Source organism: Coenobita brevimanus, chromosome 14, assembly GCF_032717465.1.
Source record: "Coenobita brevimanus isolate Jiangsu-jjx chromosome 14, ASM3271746v2, whole genome shotgun sequence".
In the NCBI taxonomy this organism is placed as follows: Eukaryota; Metazoa; Arthropoda; class Malacostraca; order Decapoda; family Coenobitidae; genus Coenobita; species Coenobita brevimanus.
The window spans coordinates 20,411,097-20,430,751 of record NC_136967.1 but is presented as its reverse complement, the minus strand read 5'-3'; the positions used below and the strand labels follow the sequence as shown (position 1 = coordinate 20,430,751).

General features: G+C 37.7%; 1 protein-coding gene across 1 annotated transcript; it reads left to right on the top strand.

Annotated features, from left to right (window-relative positions):
- The first annotated feature begins 542 nt into the window (after positions 1-542).
- LOC145390083 (putative phosphatidylinositol 4-kinase alpha-like protein P2) lies at positions 543-917 on the top strand. Its single transcript, XM_080265153.1, has one exon. It carries the CDS (start codon positions 543-545, stop codon positions 915-917), a length of 375 nt encoding a protein of 124 aa, XP_080121279.1.
- Positions 918-19,655: the final 18,738 nt, after the last annotated feature.

Here is a 19,655-nt window from a genome sequence, read left to right as displayed (position 1 = left end):
GGAGGAAACAAAGACAAGGAAGGGAGAGAGGGCTGAAGAGAGGACAAGAAACAAAATGGTTGGAGAGGAGAGAGAGAGAGAGAGAGAGAGAGAGAGAGAGAGAGAGAGAGAGCTGAATGGGATGGGTTGAGTGTGGACAGAGTAGGAAGCGAATTTTTAGTCCCCGTCTCTAATAGGTTGGTACGAACTAGGTCAGCAATTACGTTCAGAGCTAATGAAAGTGAAATTCCAATCCGCTTATTTATTGCTGATTAATTTAGCAAGATATCAAACGATTCTGTCACAACTTCGGGAATATCGAAAGGAACTGCAGACTACTGACCCTAAGTGTACACATATTCCTCTTACATTTCACAACGGTTGCCATATGAAAGTGAGAATTCAACCACCTTATTATTATTTTTTTAAATTAGTTTAGCGATATCTGAATAGGTTCGGACAGTTTCGAGACGGTATGAAAGAAACTTTTGCCTCAAGCGTACGAATATTTCAGCCACCTAAATATCACCGATGGACACATAATACATATAGACTTTGGGTTTATGTTTGAGAGTTCCCCTGGTGGCAACTTGGGGTTTGAGCCGGACATTAAACTGACGGAGGAGATGGTGATGGTGATGGGGGGCAAGATGGAAGCAGCGCCCTTCAGGTGGTTTGTCGAACTCTGCATTAAGGGTTATCTGGCCGTCAGACCATACCGCGAGGCCATAGTGTCGCTGGTCTCACTGATGCTGGACACTGGTCTTCCCTGCTTCCGAGGCCAGACCATTCGACAGCTGAGGTCCCGCTTCACACCCCAGTCCACCGAGCGAGAGGCGGCCGAGTACATGACGAATATCATCCAACACTCCCATCTCAGCTGGAGGACCAAGGCGTATGACCGGCTGCAGTACCACCAGAATCAGATCCCATATTAAGGACTCTGATCCCAGCCAGTCGTTTTTCCGTTTATTCTTGCCATCTGTGGACCGTTTTATTTTGTTTTTCTTGCTATATGTCGACCGTTTTATTTAATTTTGGGGACAAGTGTTGTTCTGAAGGGGTAAAGAATGGCGTATGTAACTCCTCTGGCTCGTATACTCTCCCCCAAGCCAATAAAATCATTAAAGAAAAGGATTGATAGCCACAATCATCCACTCATGTGATGTAGTGCTGCCTTCTTCTTCCTTCACCTTTATCATTCATTTTCTGTGCCTGCCCTCCTCTCTTCCTATGTCTCACCATCATCCACTCAATTGATGTAGTGCTGCTTTCTTCTTCCTTCACCTTTATCATTCTTTTTCTGTGTCTGTCCTTTTCTCTTCCTATTTCTCCCATCTTTTCTGTCACTTTTTATTATGCCTCTCACCTTTTCAGGTGGTTTTACATTGAGTGACAAGCCTAATGGTTTCCTGTGAACCAGGAAACCATTTACAACACTGGGTGGTAACCATATAACCAACCCACATGTGTCCCCTACGTGTCAGCAAGTGGGTTGGCGGAGGGTTAGTGCCCCTCCCTGTAAAATAACTAACTCAAAGACAAACGGCCACCCCTTACAGGATTATGGCATCTGGCTATAGGTAGGTAGGTAGGTTCCGTTACCCTTGTCCTAAACCATATTATGAAGAAGAAAACTTACCTTAAGATCGTATAATAACATCAGTATATGTAAATTATCTGTTTCTTCAGTCGCTACCATTTCTTCGGTTTCCTGAATTTTACTATTATAACTTAAGGTTATTTTTTTATGAAGATCAGTGTGTAACATGCGCATAAAGTGAAGTGTTGGTAAGTATAGGTTATCCCAGCACTACTTTGTAAGGTTAAACTCGGGTAAAAAGAAAAAAAAAATGTAGAACTAGGGTTACTTTTGGTTTTGTTCAAGTAGCTGCCAATAATCTGGGTGACTCGCCTATTATCTTGAGCTATTTTGCTCATTTAAATTAGAATTCAGCAAGGCATAGTGACATGTGCCCGTTATTACGACCATCCTCACAAAGGGTGGGGTGAGACAGACGCAGAACTCACTAAGGACCTCCTCAGCGTCTAACAGCCACACACGCTGGCCATTCCCACACGCCGTACCTGAAGGAGACAGAAAAGCTCATTAGGACTTTGCTGTCCGTTGGGGAGTTGGACATCAAAGCAAAACACCACAAGAAAGTCTGGAGTACAATGTTCTTACTGGTGTACCGAGAGGAGTCAGCTTTCAGATGGTACTGGGGATGTTAACAAAACACTGCTTGAAAGTTTGTTCTGATGTATGAACACTAATTACTACTGAGAACAGTATTACAGGACTCAATGGTCTTACTGGTGTGCAATGACTAATGCATTGTGTTATCAAGGTGCCATTAGCGAGGGAAGACGTAAAGAAAGCTTCGAAAAGCGCACGAGGATTTACATTATAGTAAATAATTATTTCACATATTATATTACGTATCATGTCATATTCAGTATGTTTACATACAATATACACTATATATAATATATATATATATATATATATATATATATAATATATATGTAAGATTATACAATTATATATATACATATATATATATATAAAATATATATGTAAGATTATACAATTATATATATATATATATATATATATATATATATATATATATATATATATATATACATTAATTATCTTCAGCCCCTAACCTTACCACACCATCATAAGTGACGTGGAAAGAATAAAAAAACAAGGAAAATGCAAGAATTAACCGTTACTCCCAGTCCTTCATTTATGCAATAGGTCAGCTCTGGAACTGTCTCCCTCTGTCCGTATTTCCTACTGCCTATGATCTCCAATCTTTCAAACGCTGTGTGTCCAGGCATTTCGAAATGAACGGGTCCTGAATTTGGGTCTGTTACCTTGTTTTTGTTTTTTCTTGGAGGGAATAATTTGCGGGTTCCTGGCCTTTGGTTCCTTCTTCCTTGCATTAAAAAAAAATGCATAACAGTCGAAGGTAAGAGCACTACTATCATTATCCTAAGTCAAGAGAAATGTCTAAAACTTCCATTCACTGTTGAAATATCCAGAAAGATTGTTTTTCCATTGTCATTTACTCTTTGGGATCAATTATATAAGGCTGCATGTTACACACCCACACACAAACTATATACATATATACTGTACAGAGAGAGAGAGAGAGAGAGAGAGAGAGAGAGAATTTATTTTACCCATGATATTTCGGATGGTTTACACAGCCTGTTCCCATAATTACTGCATCTGTTCACATGTCAGTTGCATCATTGTTCCAAACTTGCTAAGACTTGGTAATCATATTTCCTTAAGATTCTATTCATAAAAGTTCTACAGCGTGTGAGCTAATTATCATTTTGTTTTCGCTATCTTATGACTCTAATAAAAGTTCTACAGAATGTGGGCTAAATATTTTTCTGTTTTCACTCAAGATAAAAAAAAAAATGCTGCATACCAGAAAATAATCTGCAGTGTATCACCCAATATATATTGGAATGCGACATTTTTCTTATTGAACGGTAGGGAATTGGTATTCCATCAAAACCCTATATGTCAAACAGGGACACCAATCACTAAATAGAACGAAGGTCTCATTTTCACATACAGCAGACTGCAAATTATTATACTATAGTCACGGCGCACGACTCTGAGGTTGTCATTATCGTACCCTGGCAACCTATCCGTCAACTGTGCTTCCGATTTCGTATCATATTATACACGAATATATACACGAATATTAATATACACGAACATATTATATACGAATCAAAGGTGTATCTTATACACGAAATCGGAAGCACAGTTGACGGATAGGTTGCCAGGATGTGATAATGACAACCCTCAGTGTCGTGCGCCGCGACTATAATCATAGAGAAAGACAGCCTAATTATATCCACTGCGGTGTGCCAGAAATATGCTGACGTTGGTGTTATAATTGTGGGGAAATGGGTCGTTTGACGGGGTGATGATGATCTCTTGGTACATTTCTGGCACGATGTTGCGGCTGCAGGGAGTACACGAGGTGCACTGTGCAGGGGCTGGTTTGTTGCCTTGGATGTTTAAAGCTGTGCCTTGTACCGGATCAGCTCTGCTAAATTACGTAGTGCAAACTACACACACACACACACACACATAAATACTATCTATTGATCTACCTATATATATATATATATATATATATATATATATGTGTGTGTGTGTGTGTGTGTGTGTGTGTATGCGTGTGTGTGTGTGTGTGAATACATAACATATATATATATATATATATATATATATATATATATATATATATATATATATATATATATATACAGAGTGAGCAGTGGAAATTAGTTATTTGACAAGAGCATGTGTAGTCACAAGGAGAGACTGACAAATGGGGAAGTGAAGGAGCATTGTGGTGTGGATGTGGATGTGATAGGAAACGTTAGGAGAAACACACTGAGGTGGTTTGGCCATGTAGAGAGGATGGAGAGTGAGAGATGGACGAGGAAAGTGTGAGTGAAATGGAGGGGGGGAGAGGGAGGGGAAGGCCAAGGATGAGATGCTGGGGTGGAGTGGAGAGGTATATGAGAGAGGGGGGTGTGAGCTTGGAGCAGGGCAGTGAAATGGCGGGGGACAGGGCGACATGGAGGCGATTTGTTTGTGGCCACCCCTTACGGGATTAAGGAGTTTGGAAACATACATACAGTACATACATACATACATATATATATATATATATATATATATATATATATATATATATATATATATATATATCTATATATATATCTATCTATCTATCTATCTATCTATATATATATATATATATATATATATATATATATATATATATGTGTGTGTGTGTGTGTGTGTGTGTGTGTGTGTGTGTGTGTGTGTGTAATCGTTAAATGCCCCTGGATAGTTAATCGCTTGTGATTTTCTTTGCTTTGTGCTGCAGCATCACTGGTTGCCCGGTTCTATGCATTCATCCAGAGCTGCACAATAGCGCTTACTGTGCTGGGGTTATTCTTGTGTCTTGCCTTCTCTTCATGTATTCCTCAAGTCATTCATGCACCTTCACAGCACCTTAGCGACTTATCTACTGCACCTTTCTTGTCTTCGGGAACTTTTTATTTACTAGTTTTTTTTTTTCTTTCATATTCCATTTTACTGCGTTAATTTTCTTCCTGTATAATTCCTGACAGCACACTCATATTCATAACACGATTGATTCATAATTTCTGGCAAGATATCTATAAAGCTCTTTAAGCTAACAAGTAAATCTTCTAGAGGGCTATGGTGTCGTTACATGAGTTCGGAATCTCAGATGTGTAAAGAACTTGACAGCGACTGTACCCGTCCGTGTGGGCTACGACACGCTGCAGGTCAGGGATTTTCTGCCACTGTAGACTGTAATCGGTTTACTCGAATCTGACAAAGATCCGTAACGCTTTTCAGTTCCGCTGGTGGCAGGATGTAGACAGATTGGAAGCCTGATCTGATTAGTAACCATGAGGATTCATTCCTATCTCAATGTATTCATGGAAACACGACGAAGTAATCAAGGTGTGATGGCCTAGATCATACAAACGATAACAGGCTATACAGACCAGTAGTACATGTGAGCCTCTAATGTGGTACATGGAAGATTTAAACCTAGTCCTCATTTTCTCCACTGAGGGTACAGAAAAAAAAAAAAAAATCAGTGATATCCGTTAATTTGCAGGCAAAGTACAGGACCCTGGTGACTCTGTACTACATGAGACTACCAGGGAGAATTTTCTAGGCTTCGTTAATTAAAGTACGAAAGTGACAGCTATCCATTGATGTACAAATTAAACCCTAATTAGAAATCGTTGTCTTCGTTATACCTGGTCAAATGTTCTCCCGCTCGACAGAATAAGGTAATCATGATTATATCAATCAGCTCATTGGCATAGATTTCACAGGTTCACCCTCCCTGACGCAGCTAATGGCATACTGATACGCAGCTAACTACGGAGAGACACTGTCAGGGAATAAGAATCTTCCTAAAGTTTGGAGTATACATAGCGGAAAAATTCGAATAACCCGAAGCACGCGTTAGTCCAGTTAAAACTTTGTTACATTTTGTTGGTATAACCTTTGATCAAAGTTGGAAGATTATTTATTCCCTGACTCCAGTGTACATAAAACGAGTTGATGGTGACCTCCATGTGGTAAGACCGTTATTAATGGTGCCAACCACAACTACAACAACAACAACAACAACAACAACAAAATGAACATGAAACGGTAGAGGCTACGAACCCCTGGTGGTCGGTTATTCTGTGGGATGGCAAAGCGAGGGGAATACTGGGGTGGGGGGGGGGGAGGGAGAGAGCCACTGTAGCGAGGGTGTGTGAGTAATTTGACGCAAAATTGCTTGATGTTTTGTTCATGTGGGTCAGATAAGCCGGGTGGGTTATGTGTGTTTGGGGAGATAGGGTGTGCATGTGAATGTGTGTGTGTTTGGGGGTGGGGGAGATGCTGGCGCGCTGCTGTCCCTACGCGCGCGCATATATATATATATATATATATATATATATATATATATATATATGTGTGTGTGCTTACTTTTTAGCATGTTTGTGTGAGTGAGCGCGCACTTCCTATTGCGCATGTGGTGCAATGCCTACGTGTGTGTGTGTGTGTGTGTGTACTTTGTTTTATGTACTGTTGTTGGTCCCCTTCCTAGCCATTCATATTTTTTACGAGTTTTTACTGTATTTTTTCTACCACCTCTCGATTGTGTTTACTTTCCCTGCATTCATCAGGAAACTTTTTCTCCCCTCCACAAGGACAAACGTTTCGTCGTTCCCTAAATCTACCACAAACGTTTTCTCAGTATGCTTCTGTTTATTTACCTTGCCTCTGTTTTGGCTGTCCTCGATTATTTCGAAGCCTTTGTCTTTTATATTTTCCTCCATTGTTATTGGGTTTTGGTTTATTTCGTTTTAATGCTACGGAACTTATTTTCTATCTTTTCACCTTGCCACCTTTCATATTTGCTTTTTTGTTTTTGTTTAATATAGTTTGCAATTTTCCAAGATTTTGGTTTGTTTTCTTCGTATATTTTAATGTTCTCTTAATTTTTTGCATGTTAGATATTTCTGTGGTATCTGTGTTTGTGTTATTCAGTTACTTCCAGTGTATAGCTTCACGAATCCCTTTCTCCTTTGCGTCCCTTTTGAACAATTCTTGTGACTATAATTTACCTTCATACTCACAAGTCCTATTTTTGCACCATCTCGCCTTGTACCATAATTATACATTTTTCTTTTTTTTTGCCAGTTCTTCCTCGTACCCCTATTTTTCTCACCTTTATTTTTTCTTCACATCCTCACTACAAACACTGATATCACCTTCGTGTTGCACTTTCTCAGGCTTTAACATATCACGCGTATAGTATTCTTCCTACTATGTTTCGTCAGGATTTTTAGTGCATGTAGTTGTTAGATTGTTTTCCATCCTCTCATATTATCCATGCATTATTTTTCTTTCATTCTGTCTAGATTAGTTGGTTTTCGTCCATGCCTTTGCATACAGCTTGTTTTCCTTGCTCGCGTTATGTATATATCACCATCATCAGCCGTTTGAGTGTCCACTGCAGGATCGGCCTATCCCGACAGAAGTGGGGACGATACAGCCTATGTATCTCTGCCAAGTGGCTTTGGCTGTCTGGTAGAGAAAATATATATATATATATATATATATATATATATATATATATATATATATATATATATATACTACCGTCTTACATGAGACCACAATATCCATTCAAACAGGAAACACGTGTGATTAATTGTGTACTAGTTTAAAAATAAGTATCAAATAAAGATGATGGTCACAGAAAAAAAAAAAAAAGGATATCATTAAAATCTTGTATTTATTTATCTAAAATGTACGTGAATGCATATCGCAAGCTTACAGAACCTTCAGCAGAAAATTTATTGTAGTGGCTACGTGGCGAGGAATTCCTCCTGCGATTGTTGGATAGTCATCCAACAGTCGTTATGAAAAGTTTGACCTAACCTGGGGTAAAGAGATTTAGTTACCCAAAACAGTCTGTTCCATAGTCGTAAATAAAGAAAAGGTCACGGTAGTGACGCGATTTGCCCATATTTTCCCTATTTTATCCCAACATGTCTGTTTTTTTTTTTTGGGGGGGGGGATCCACATATCTCCAAACTTTTTTGTTGGGTTGATTCGCATATCTCCTAGTTTCTCCCAGCTTATCTTTTCTATCTCCTACCCACTCGGGTGTAACACCACCATGGTTTTCACAATACCGGGAATACTCCACGTTTCGTAGCCCTTCATCAGCGACGGGTTTTCTTTTTTTCACTTTTTTCCCCTTTTTCCAGTATTTTTTATTCCTCTTTTCTCCCTCTCCATTTTCATTTTTCACTTTTTTCTTGTGTGCTTCTGCCTCCCGATAGATTTTTACCTTGTTATTTTCTGCCTGGCTTTTTCCATGATTTTTTTAATTTTTTTCTTTGGACTTGGTTTTTCTGTTTCACCTCCATCTCTCACTCTTTTCTTTAATGTTCTGTGTCATTTTACTTGTTTCTTTATTGTCCACTACTATATACAATTTTGTCGTATATATATATATATATATATATATATCCATTCATGCTGGAGATTCTTTTTACTGCCTGGTTTTATAATCCCAGTTACCGTGATCGATTTTTATTCCAGGAGTGTACTATTTGCCTTTTCTTTCTTTCGTCTCTCCTATACTCCATTTCACCAAGTTTGGCACCGTCAACGACGACGTCAACGCCTGTAGTGTCGATGTAAATCCTCTGCACTAGGTGAACCTTTATTTTTTACTCTGAGAACCAATATAAAGACAATGCAAAAACGTATATCCAGTACTGAGGACCTTCATCAATATGTGTTAACGATATCACTGACATGGTGCCAGACTGGTGAGATGGAGTATAGTTTCTCATTCGACTCATTTTCTTTTTTTTTTTTTACTTTTTCCTAAGTTGTCCCTCATTGCTTTTTCTTTTTCCTTTTATCATTATTTTTATTATTATTATTATTATTATTATTATTATTATTATTATTATTATTTGGGTGGGGGGCTTGGTTCCGGTCAGTTTGTCTGTCTGTCTCCTTGTCTGTCTTTCCCTCTGTACATCTTTCCAATTCATTCATCCAGGCTTCGTCTCTTGCACTATCATCGTCGGCGACTATTTCTGCTAGTCTTTGTTCCAGACAAGTAGACAGTAAGTCAAACAGTCATTTAGTCCTTGTGCCTCTCTCTCTCTCTCTCTCTCTCTTTCCATCCACACCTCTACAGTAAATATTCTAGCATCGTACCCTCGCCCTTCTTCCCCTTTAAGCTGATGCATGAAAAAATATTCACTTTTTTTTTTTTTTAATACGCAGTGGAGAATGATTTAGTTGTATCACGCTAGGAGGCGATAGACGGTATTAACCACTTACGCTGAACGCTAACATCCAGTCCATTACACTCCCTTGCGAGCCACAGGAGTCCTGAGCTAGGGTACCACTGGCCAGAACATTTAGGGGAAGATGACCCACCTACATCCCTAGATATAAATACTAATTAACACTCAAGTCATTACATCACCACCGTTCAATTGGTAATATCCGAAAAGCAACCTCAAGGGCAAGAAATGAAAACAAAAACTCAGGGGAGACCTTTCAAAAACAAAACATTAAAAAAGGAAGTTCTCTGAAAACAGCCTTTGAAAAGTAACATTAAAAAGCAACCTAACTAAAGCAGCCTACTAACTGCAGCCATTTTGCATGTCAGACGTATTCTTTGAAAATCACCCAGTAAAAAAAAAAAAAAAATCTCCAAACTCCAGAAATTTTTCAGAAGAATTCTCTCAAGAAGCTGTCATATAAAACGGAAATACAACTTCTCAAAAAACACCGTCTCAACAAATTCATGTCAAAAATATTACCGACATTATTAATGGTGATGCTGATGACGATGATGATGCTGATGATGATGATAATAAAAATAAAAATAAAAATAATAATAATAATAATAATAACAGCTAACAATAATAATAAATTCACACGAGAACCCTCTCATAAAAAAAAAAATCTTAAAAAGTCACCATTATCAGTAACCTCTCAGAAGAAAAAAGGTCAAGCTAGGCATAAAACAAACTATCAAAAAGGTCTCTCTCCCTTTAGAAAATTATATATATATATATATATATATATAAAGTAGCGTCTCCGTTAACCTCACGCATCGAACCCTGGACCTCAAATTATTGGGTGGACGTGTGAGCTGACGTGGATGAGACGGCTACTAGCTGGGACAACGAAAGTATATTAATTTTAAAGTTTTCTGCCAAAGTACGTCGCTTATATTTTCCCAAGTTGCTACCAGACTATTCTATGCTGCTTAAGGACCACCTCTTGTACTGTCCGGGTTAATAAATGGCTGTATCCATCCCATCTGGTTTGAAAATATTGTCCCAGGTTTTGTCCCTTCCATCAAGTTTCAAAGTGAATAAAAACAGCTTGAGTTATTTTATTCACACACACACACACACACACACACACACACACACGTCGAGCAAAACATAATACTCAGTCTCGTTTCCCGAGCGTAATTGTAAACGAATAATCCGGCCAGGAATAGCCTCTTAAAAACAACAACAAAAGACAATCTCTGAATAAGTAACGTCTCAAAATGCAGCCAGCGATCTTCCATCACTCGTCAAACCCCCGTGAACATGTGAGTTGATCTTGATGAGAGGCTACTGGGTGACACTCCAAAAGTCCTGCAACTTAAACCCCTTCTAGCCGAGTACATCATGACTGGCTTTTCTTGCTTCTGTCAAACCTTTTTAACAAGCTTTAGGGAGACGACCTGTGGTGTTCAAGATAATAAGACGTTGTATCTAACCGCTCCTGATTGAAAAATTTCTGCCATGGCAAGTTAAATCTTATAGAACAGAAGAAATTAGATATAACCTTCCCTATCTTTCATATTAAACAGTATGTCCTAACTATATTCGGTAAAATCCTTAGGGGATGGTATGAATATAATGTCAAATAGCGTCCTCGGGCTTGACATGCTAACTTTCACTGCCATGCATGTGCTAGATTATTTACTCAGGCTAACACCAGATTTGGGCCAACGCAGCGAGATACGCGCTTTCAAAATAGGCCAAAGTCTATCTTTAACAATCCTTTCCACGATATTGATGTGTTTATTTCATACAGGCTAATACCACACAATATTGGTCAGCTGAGAACATTTCTGGAGACAAACTGCAAAGAAGGGATTTAGATACTGGTACAGAGGACAGAGAAGGAACACTAATTTAGTTTTTAGATGTTTTCCATCGAATAAAGGTAAGAATTAATCAAAATCCCCCCCCCTCTCTCTTTCTCTCCCCATTATATATATATATATATATATTATATATATATATATATATATATATATATATATATATATATATATATATATATATATATGCTATGACCGATCTGTAACGTCACTGTAGGATGGGCAAATTTCTTACACATAATCCCACCAACAGCAGGCAATCACACGTTAGTCCAGACTCTTATTGACTGAATGTGACTCTTCAGTGCGAGGACGCCATTCTTGTTTCATTATCGCTGCTACCAGAGGATTATGTTTAACTTCAAAAAACCCGACAGTATAGAAAAAAACAATTAATGAGGGTTTTATGTATTCCTTCATGTTGGGAAAGTCTTTCATTAGTGTTGTAATTGCAATCTGTCTCAACTGGTTAAACTCACCTCTGCTGTGTTTCTTCTGATATTCTCCTTCACTCATTCACTGACGTGTGTGAGAGACGGGACAAGTCGACAGAATGTAATAATAAGCACCGTAATGAAGAAAAGCCTTTATTAAGGTGACAACGTTTCGCCTTATAAAAGCTTTTTCAGGTCAATGAACAATATTCCAAGTGGCCACCTCATATATCCTACATTTGGTTGTGGGAGGAGCAGTCAGCAAATGCCGCCCACATTTTAAGCTCACACACCACCACCAAAAGAGATATATACGGCGTCCACGTGGAATATTGTTTACTGATTTCAAAAAGCTTGCATAAAGCTAAACGTTGTCACCTTAATAAAGGCCTGTCTTCAATAAGGTGTTTATATTTCATTAACGTCTATTCAAGCGTAATTTCTCTCTCTCTCTCTCTCTCTCTCTCCCTCTCCCTCTCTCTCTCTCTCTCTCTCTCTCTCTCTCTCTCTCCACACACGGCTCTACCGATTTTTCAAGTAACCTACCCTCGCTCTCCAACTAGTCTGGGATAGTGCACGAACGACGATGCCTTATATTTCTCTCCGTTTATTCGCAACATGGGACTGCTTAAACACCTGTCACTATACTCCGTAATTCATACTGTAGCTCTAACCCTACAACTAAGTAGTATCACCGAAGCGCAGGACTATGGGATCAGGATGATGCAGTCGGAATATTTAAGGGAATATGAGTAGATTTCATGATCGGATGGCACTAAAATAAAATGTTCATGAACGAATACATCCAGTCTTCTCTATGGGATTTAGACCCATGTATTCATCATCTGGCTATCACTACAAATAGCGGCTCATGAATTAGACCATCTCGAGTCTAAAATCCTGCCCATCAATTAAAAAAAAAAAATCATGAAAGTAAACTCCCAATAGCAACAGCCTCCTCATGAAGTGTTAAATAAATACCAACCAGACACAGTTTTAATAATAACCTTTGAAAAGCAACTTACAGAACACAACCTCTCATAAAACAACTTACATAAAATAATGAAACGCTCAAAGGCAAGATCTCTAAAGTATCCACAGTCATGAAACGTCTCAAGCGCAATCTCTCAAAAGCAATCTCTCAAAGGGTTAAAGATATCTCTTAGAGTCCGTTTGAAAATATCATCTCAAAGGTAATCTCTTAAAACCATATGTAAATTCAAAGAAACCTCTAAAAACCGACCTCTTAGAAGCAATACATATAAAAAGGGACCACTCAAAAAGCCACCCTAGTACAGGTCACTCGTCGAACCTCGGACTCTAAGTCACTGGATGGACGTGTGACCTGATCTTGATGAGACGGCTGCTACCTGACAAAACAGAAGCATGTCGATTTGAAAAACTTTTGCTTGAACATTAATTTTGTTTATTTATTATTTTTTTTGCTATTCCCAGGCTACTTCATCACCTTTCAAGAAGACGTCCTGTAGTTAATGAAGTAATAAATTGCAGAATATAATCCCTGCAGTTCGGAATTCTATCCTCTGCTGAATTAAAGATTGAGACAGCAGGAAGAAGACAGACGGTACTTCCTACGTTTGAAAGGGTCAACCACTTCACTACGGCGACGTCATTCATATTCATATAACACTATGTCCAGACGATATTAGAGAGAGACTTATTGGAAAGACTTAATGTAAACACAGGCTTCATAATGCTACTACAGGTCCTTCCTAATCATTTAATAAACTTGTTTCAGGATTCCAAAAATATAATAAAACAGTTTCCGCGGGTAGAAAATGTTAGTTCTTTCATTACTGTGGACACAGGTGCTCTCGCAGGTAACCATTGGATATTTTGTTAAACTAAGTGAAACACTTCACACAAGTGGTAAAAACGTATCTTGATTAATATATTTCCAGTTATGGATAGAGTTACTTTTTTTCTAGATAATACCAGAGGATTTTGATCACCTGGTAAAAGAGCGAGAGTATGGACTGGTACAGGAGAAACAGACCGAGAAAAAGTTTTTGGAAACTCTTCCTCGAAATCAGCGATACATTCGACTGTATTATTAAAGCGCAGCTGTGCCTACGCGCGCGCGCACGTGAGTGAGTGAGTGAGTGTGTGTGTGTGTGTGTGTGTGTGTGTGTGTGTGTGTGTGTGTGTGTGTGTGTGTGTGTGTGTGTGTGTGTGTGTGTGTGTACTTTGTTTTATGTACTTTTGTTCCTACTCTTCCTAGCCATTCATATTTTTAAAGAGTTTTTCCGGTATTTTTTCTACCACCACTCGATTGTGTTTACTTTCCTTGCATTCATCAAGAAACTTTTTCTCCCCTCCACAAGGACAAACGTTTCGTCGTTGTCTAAATATACCACGAACGTTTTCATAATATACTTCTGTTTATTTACCCTGCCTCTGTTTTGGCTGTCCCCAATTATTTCGAAGCCTTTGTCTTATATATTTTCCTCCACTGCCACTGAGTTTTCGTTTATTTCGTTTTGGTACAATGGAATGTATTTTCTTTAATTTTTTCACCTCTGCCAGCTCTCGTACTTTTTTTTTTTTTTTGGGGGGGGGGTTCATATAGTTGGCCATTTTCCATGATTTTGTTTTCTTCGTATATTTTAGTGTTCTCTTAACTTTCTGCATGCTAGATATTTCTGTGGTATCTGTGTTTGTGTTATTCAGTTACTTCCATTACATAGCTTTATAAATCCCTCTCTCCTTTGCTTCCCTTGTATATCATTCTTGTGACCTCAATTTACCTTCATACGCATAAGTCCGATTTTTGCACCATCCGGTTCTTCCTAGTATCCTTATTTTTCTCACCTTTATTTTTGCTTCACATCCTCTCTACAGACACTGATATCACATTCGTGTTGCACTTTCCCAGGCTATAACATTTCACGTGTATTGTATTTTTCCTATTACTTTGTTTCGTCAGGTTTTTTAGTGGACGCAGTTATTAGATTATTTTCCATCCTCTCATATTTTCCATGCATTATTTTTCTTCCATTCTGTCTGGATAAGTTTGTTTTCATCCATGACTTTGCATACTAACACGAAACAGCTTAAATTTTTCTTCCATTCATTATATATATATATATATATATATATATATATACGTGTATGAAGGTAAAGTAAGGTCAAAAGAATGATACAAAAGGGAAGCAGAGGAAAGAGGGATATATATATATATATATATATATATATATATATATATATATATATATATATTTCCGTCTTACATGAGACCACAATATCCATACAAACAGAAAACACACACACACACACACACACACATATATATATATATATATATATATTTCCGTCTTACATGAGACCACAATATCCATACAAATAGAAAACACATGTGATACATATTGTGTACTAGTTTAAAAAGAAGTATTTATCAAATAAAGATGATGGTCACCAAAAAAAAAAAAAAAAAAAAAATCAAGGATATTTTTAAAGACGTTTATTTATTTATTTAAAATGTGCATAATCGGAAGCCTACTGAATCTTCAGCTGAAAATTTATTATAGTGGCTATGTTGTGAGGTATTCCTCGTGCGACTGTTGGATAGCTATCCAACAGTCTTTATGGAAGGTTTGACCTAACCTGGGGTAAACAGATTTAGTTACGCAAAACAGTCTGTTCCATAGTCGGAAATAAACAAAAGGTCACGGTATTGATGCGATTTGCCCATATTTCCCCTATTTTATCCCAACATGTCTTTCTGGGGGGGAGTATGCACATTTCTCCAAACTTTTTTGCTGGGTTTATCCGCATATCTCCTATCTTTTCCCAACTTTTTCATCTCCTACCGACTCGGGTGTAACACCACCATGGTTTTCACAATACCGGGAATACTCCACGTTTCGTAGCCTTTCATCAGCGACGAGTTATCTTTTTCTGTCTTACTTTTTTTCCTTTTTTTTCCAGTATTATTTTCCTCCTTTTCTGTTCTTCCATATTCATTTTGCACTTAATTTTTTCTTGTGTGCTTCTGCCTTCCGATAGATTTTTTCCTTGTTATTTTCTGTCTGGGTTTTTCCATGATTTTTTTTACTTTTTTCCTTGGACTTGGTTTTTCTGTTTCACCTCCATCTCTCACTCTTTTCCTTAACGTTTTGTGCATTTACTTGTTTCTTTATATTCTACTACTGTATATATTTTTGTCGCTTTTTTTTTTTCATTTCTTTTTCATTCATGCTAGAGATTCTTTTTACTGCCTGGTTTTATAATCCTAGTTACCGTGATCGATTTTTATTCCAGGAGTGTACTATTTGCCTTTTCTTTCTTTCGTCTCTTCTATACTCCATTTCACCAAGTTTGGCACCGTCAACGATTTTCTCAACGCTGTAGTGTCGATGCAAATCCTCTGCACTAGGTGAACCTCCATTTTTTACTCTGAGAACCAATATAAAGGCAATGCAAAAAGGTATATCCAGTACTGAGGACCTTTATCAATATGTGTTAACGATATCATTGACATGGTGCCAGACTGGTGCGATGGAGTATAGTTTCTCATTCGATTCGTATTTTTTGATCTTTTTCCTAGGTTCTCCCTTCATTGCTTTTTCTTTTTCCTTTTATTATTAATATTATTTATATATATATATATATATATATATATATATATATATATATATATCCCTAATAGTCTTTATATATATATATATATATATATATATATATATATATATATATATATATATATATATATATATATATATATATATATATATATATATATATATATTGGCTTGGTTTCGGTCAGTTTGTCTGTTTCTTTGACTGTCTTTCCGTCTGTACATCTTTGCAGTTCATTCATCCAAGCTCCGTCTCTTGCACTATCATAATCGGCCGCTATTTCTGCTTGTCTTTGTTCCAGACAAGTAGACAATAAGTCAGTCAGACAGTCATTTAGTCCTTGTGCTTCTCTCTGTCTCTGTCTGTCTGTCTGTCTCTCTGTCTGTCTGTCTGTCTGTCTGTCTGTCTCTCTCTCTCTCTCTCTCTCTCTCTCTCTCTCTCTCTCTCTCTCTCTCTCTCTCTCTCTCTCTCTCTCTCTCCATCCACACATCTACAGTAAACATTCTAGCATCGTACCCTCGCCCTTTTTCCCCTTTAGGCTGATGGATGAACAAGTATTCCCCTTATTATTATTATTATTTTTTTAAACTTTACTGTGCAGTGGAGAATGATTTAGTTCTATCACGCTAGGAGGTGACAGACGGTATTAACCACTTACGCTGAAAGGTAACATCCAATCCATTATACTCCCTTGCGAGCCACAGGAGTCCTGAGCTAGGGTACCACTGGCCAGAACATTTAGGGGAAGATGGCCGACCTACATCCCTGGATATAAATACCGGATTTCTCTTAGCGGTTAATCTCCTGACCGTCACTCCTATTAACACTTAAGTCATTACATCATCACCGTTCAGTGGGTATTATCCGAAAAGCAACCTCAAGGGCAATAATTAGAAACAGTAACTCATAGGAGACCTTTCAAAAACCAAATATTAAAAAGAAAAGGAAGTTCTCTGAAAACAACCCCTATAAAGTAACCATTAAAAGCGACCCAACAAAGGGAACCTATGAACTGCTGCAACTTTGCTTCTCAGACGTATCCTCTGAAAAACATCCAATAAAAAAAAAACTTCTCAAAACATCAGAAAGTTTTCAGATGAATTCTCTCAAGAAGCTGTCATAAAAAAAAAAGAAAACGAAATACAACTCCTCATAAAACGAAATACAACTCCTCAAAGCCATCGTCTCAACAAAACCATATAAAAAATATTGTTATTAATGGTGATGATGATGATGACGATGATGGTGATAGTAATAATAGTAATAAGGTAATAATAATAATAATAATAATAATAATAACAACAGCTAACAATAGTAAATTTACATGAGAACCCTCTAAAAAAAAAAAAAAATAAAAAGTCACCATTATCAGTAACCTCTCAGAAGAAAAAAAAAAAAAAAAAAACTCGTCAGGCATAAAACAATCAAAAAGGTGCCTCTCCCTTAAATTAATAATAATAATAAATAAAATAAAATATAAAACTTAGCGTCCCCGTTAACCTCACGCATCGAACCCTGGACCTCAAATTATTGGGTGGACGTGTGAGCTGACGTGGATGAGACGGCTACTAGCTGGGACAACGAAAGTTATATTAATTTTAAAGTTTTCTGCCCGACTACGTCGCCTATATTTCCCCAAGTTGCTACCAGACTATTCTATGCTGCTTAAGGACCACCTCTTGTACTGTCCGGGTTAATAAATGGCTGTATCCATCCCATCTGGTTTGAAAATATTGTCCCAGATTTTGTCTTTTCCTTCAAGTTTGAAAGTGAATAAAAACTGCTTATTATATTCACACACACACACACACACACACACACACACACACACACACACACACACGTCGAGCAAAACATAATACTCGGTCTCGTTTCCCGAGCGTGAGTGTAAAAGAATAATCCGGGCAGGAATAACCTCTTCAAAGCAAAAACAAAAGACAATCTCTGAATAAGTAACGTATCAAAATGCAGCCAGCGATCTTCCGTCACTCGTCAAACACCGGTGAACACGCGAGTTGATCTTGATGAGAGGCTACTGGGTGACATTCCGAAAGTCCTACAACTTAAACCCCTTCTAGCCGAGTACATCATGACTGACTTTTCTTGCTTCTGTTATACCATGTTATGAAGTTTTAGGGAGACGACCTGTGGTGCTCAGGTTAATAAGACGTTGTATCTAACCGCGCCAGTTTGAAATATTTCTCCCCTGGCAAATTAAATCTTATGGAAATAGAAGAAATTTGATATAACCTTCCTTAACTTTTATATTATACAGTAGGCCCTCTCTGTGTTCGGTAAAATCCTCACGGGATGGTATGAATATAATGCAAAATAACGTCTTCGGGCATAACAAGCTCTCACTGCCATGCATGTGTGTAATTTACTCAGGCTAACACCAAAATTTGATCGACGCAGAGAGATTCAAGCTTTTAAAATTGGCCAAAGTTTATCTTTAATCATCCTTTCCACGATATGGACGTGTTTATTTCATACAGGTTAATACCACACAATATTGTTCAGCTGAAAACAATTCTAGTGCCAATATGCAAAGAAGGGATTTAGATACTGGTATAGAGGAGAGAAACGGAATACTAATTATTTCTGCAGATATTCCATCGAATTAAGCTAAGATGCAGACAAATTAAAAATTTTCCATCTCTCTCTCTCTCTCTCTCTCTCTTTCTCTCCGTCCACCCACGGCTTTACGAAAATTTTCAAGTAGCCAAACATACCCTCGCTCTCCAACTAGTCTGGAATGGTGCACGAACGATTATGCCTTATATTTCTCTCCGTTTATTTGCAACATAGATTGCTTTAACACCTGTCAATATACTCCTTGATTCATAGCTCTAACCTCATATACAAGTGGTATCGCCGAGGCACAGTACTATGGGACCAGGATGATGTAGTCGGAATATTTATGAGAAGATGAGCGGCTTTCATGATCGGATGGCACTAGGGTAAAATATTCATGAACGAATACATCCAGTCTTCTCTTTGGGATTTAGACCCATGTATTCATCATCTGGCTAACAATACAAATAGCGCCTCATGAATTAGACCATCTCAAGTCTAAAATCCTGCTCCTTAATAAAAACTCATAAAAATAAACTCCCAACAGAAACAGACTCTTCATGAAGTATCCAATAAATACCAACCAAACACATACTTTTAATAACAGTCCTCCAAAAGCAACTTACATAACACAAACTTTCATAAAACAACTTACATAAAATAATCAAACACTCAAAGGCAAAACCTCAGAAGTATTCACAATCATGCAACATCTCAAGCGCAATCTCTGAAAAGCAACCTCTCAAAGAGTTAAAGATATCTCTCA

Coding starts and splice junctions, on each gene's coding strand:
- LOC145390083 (XM_080265153.1), top strand. CDS start 543: ATGTTTGAGAGTTCCCCTGGTGGCAACTTGGGGTTTGAGCCGGACATT.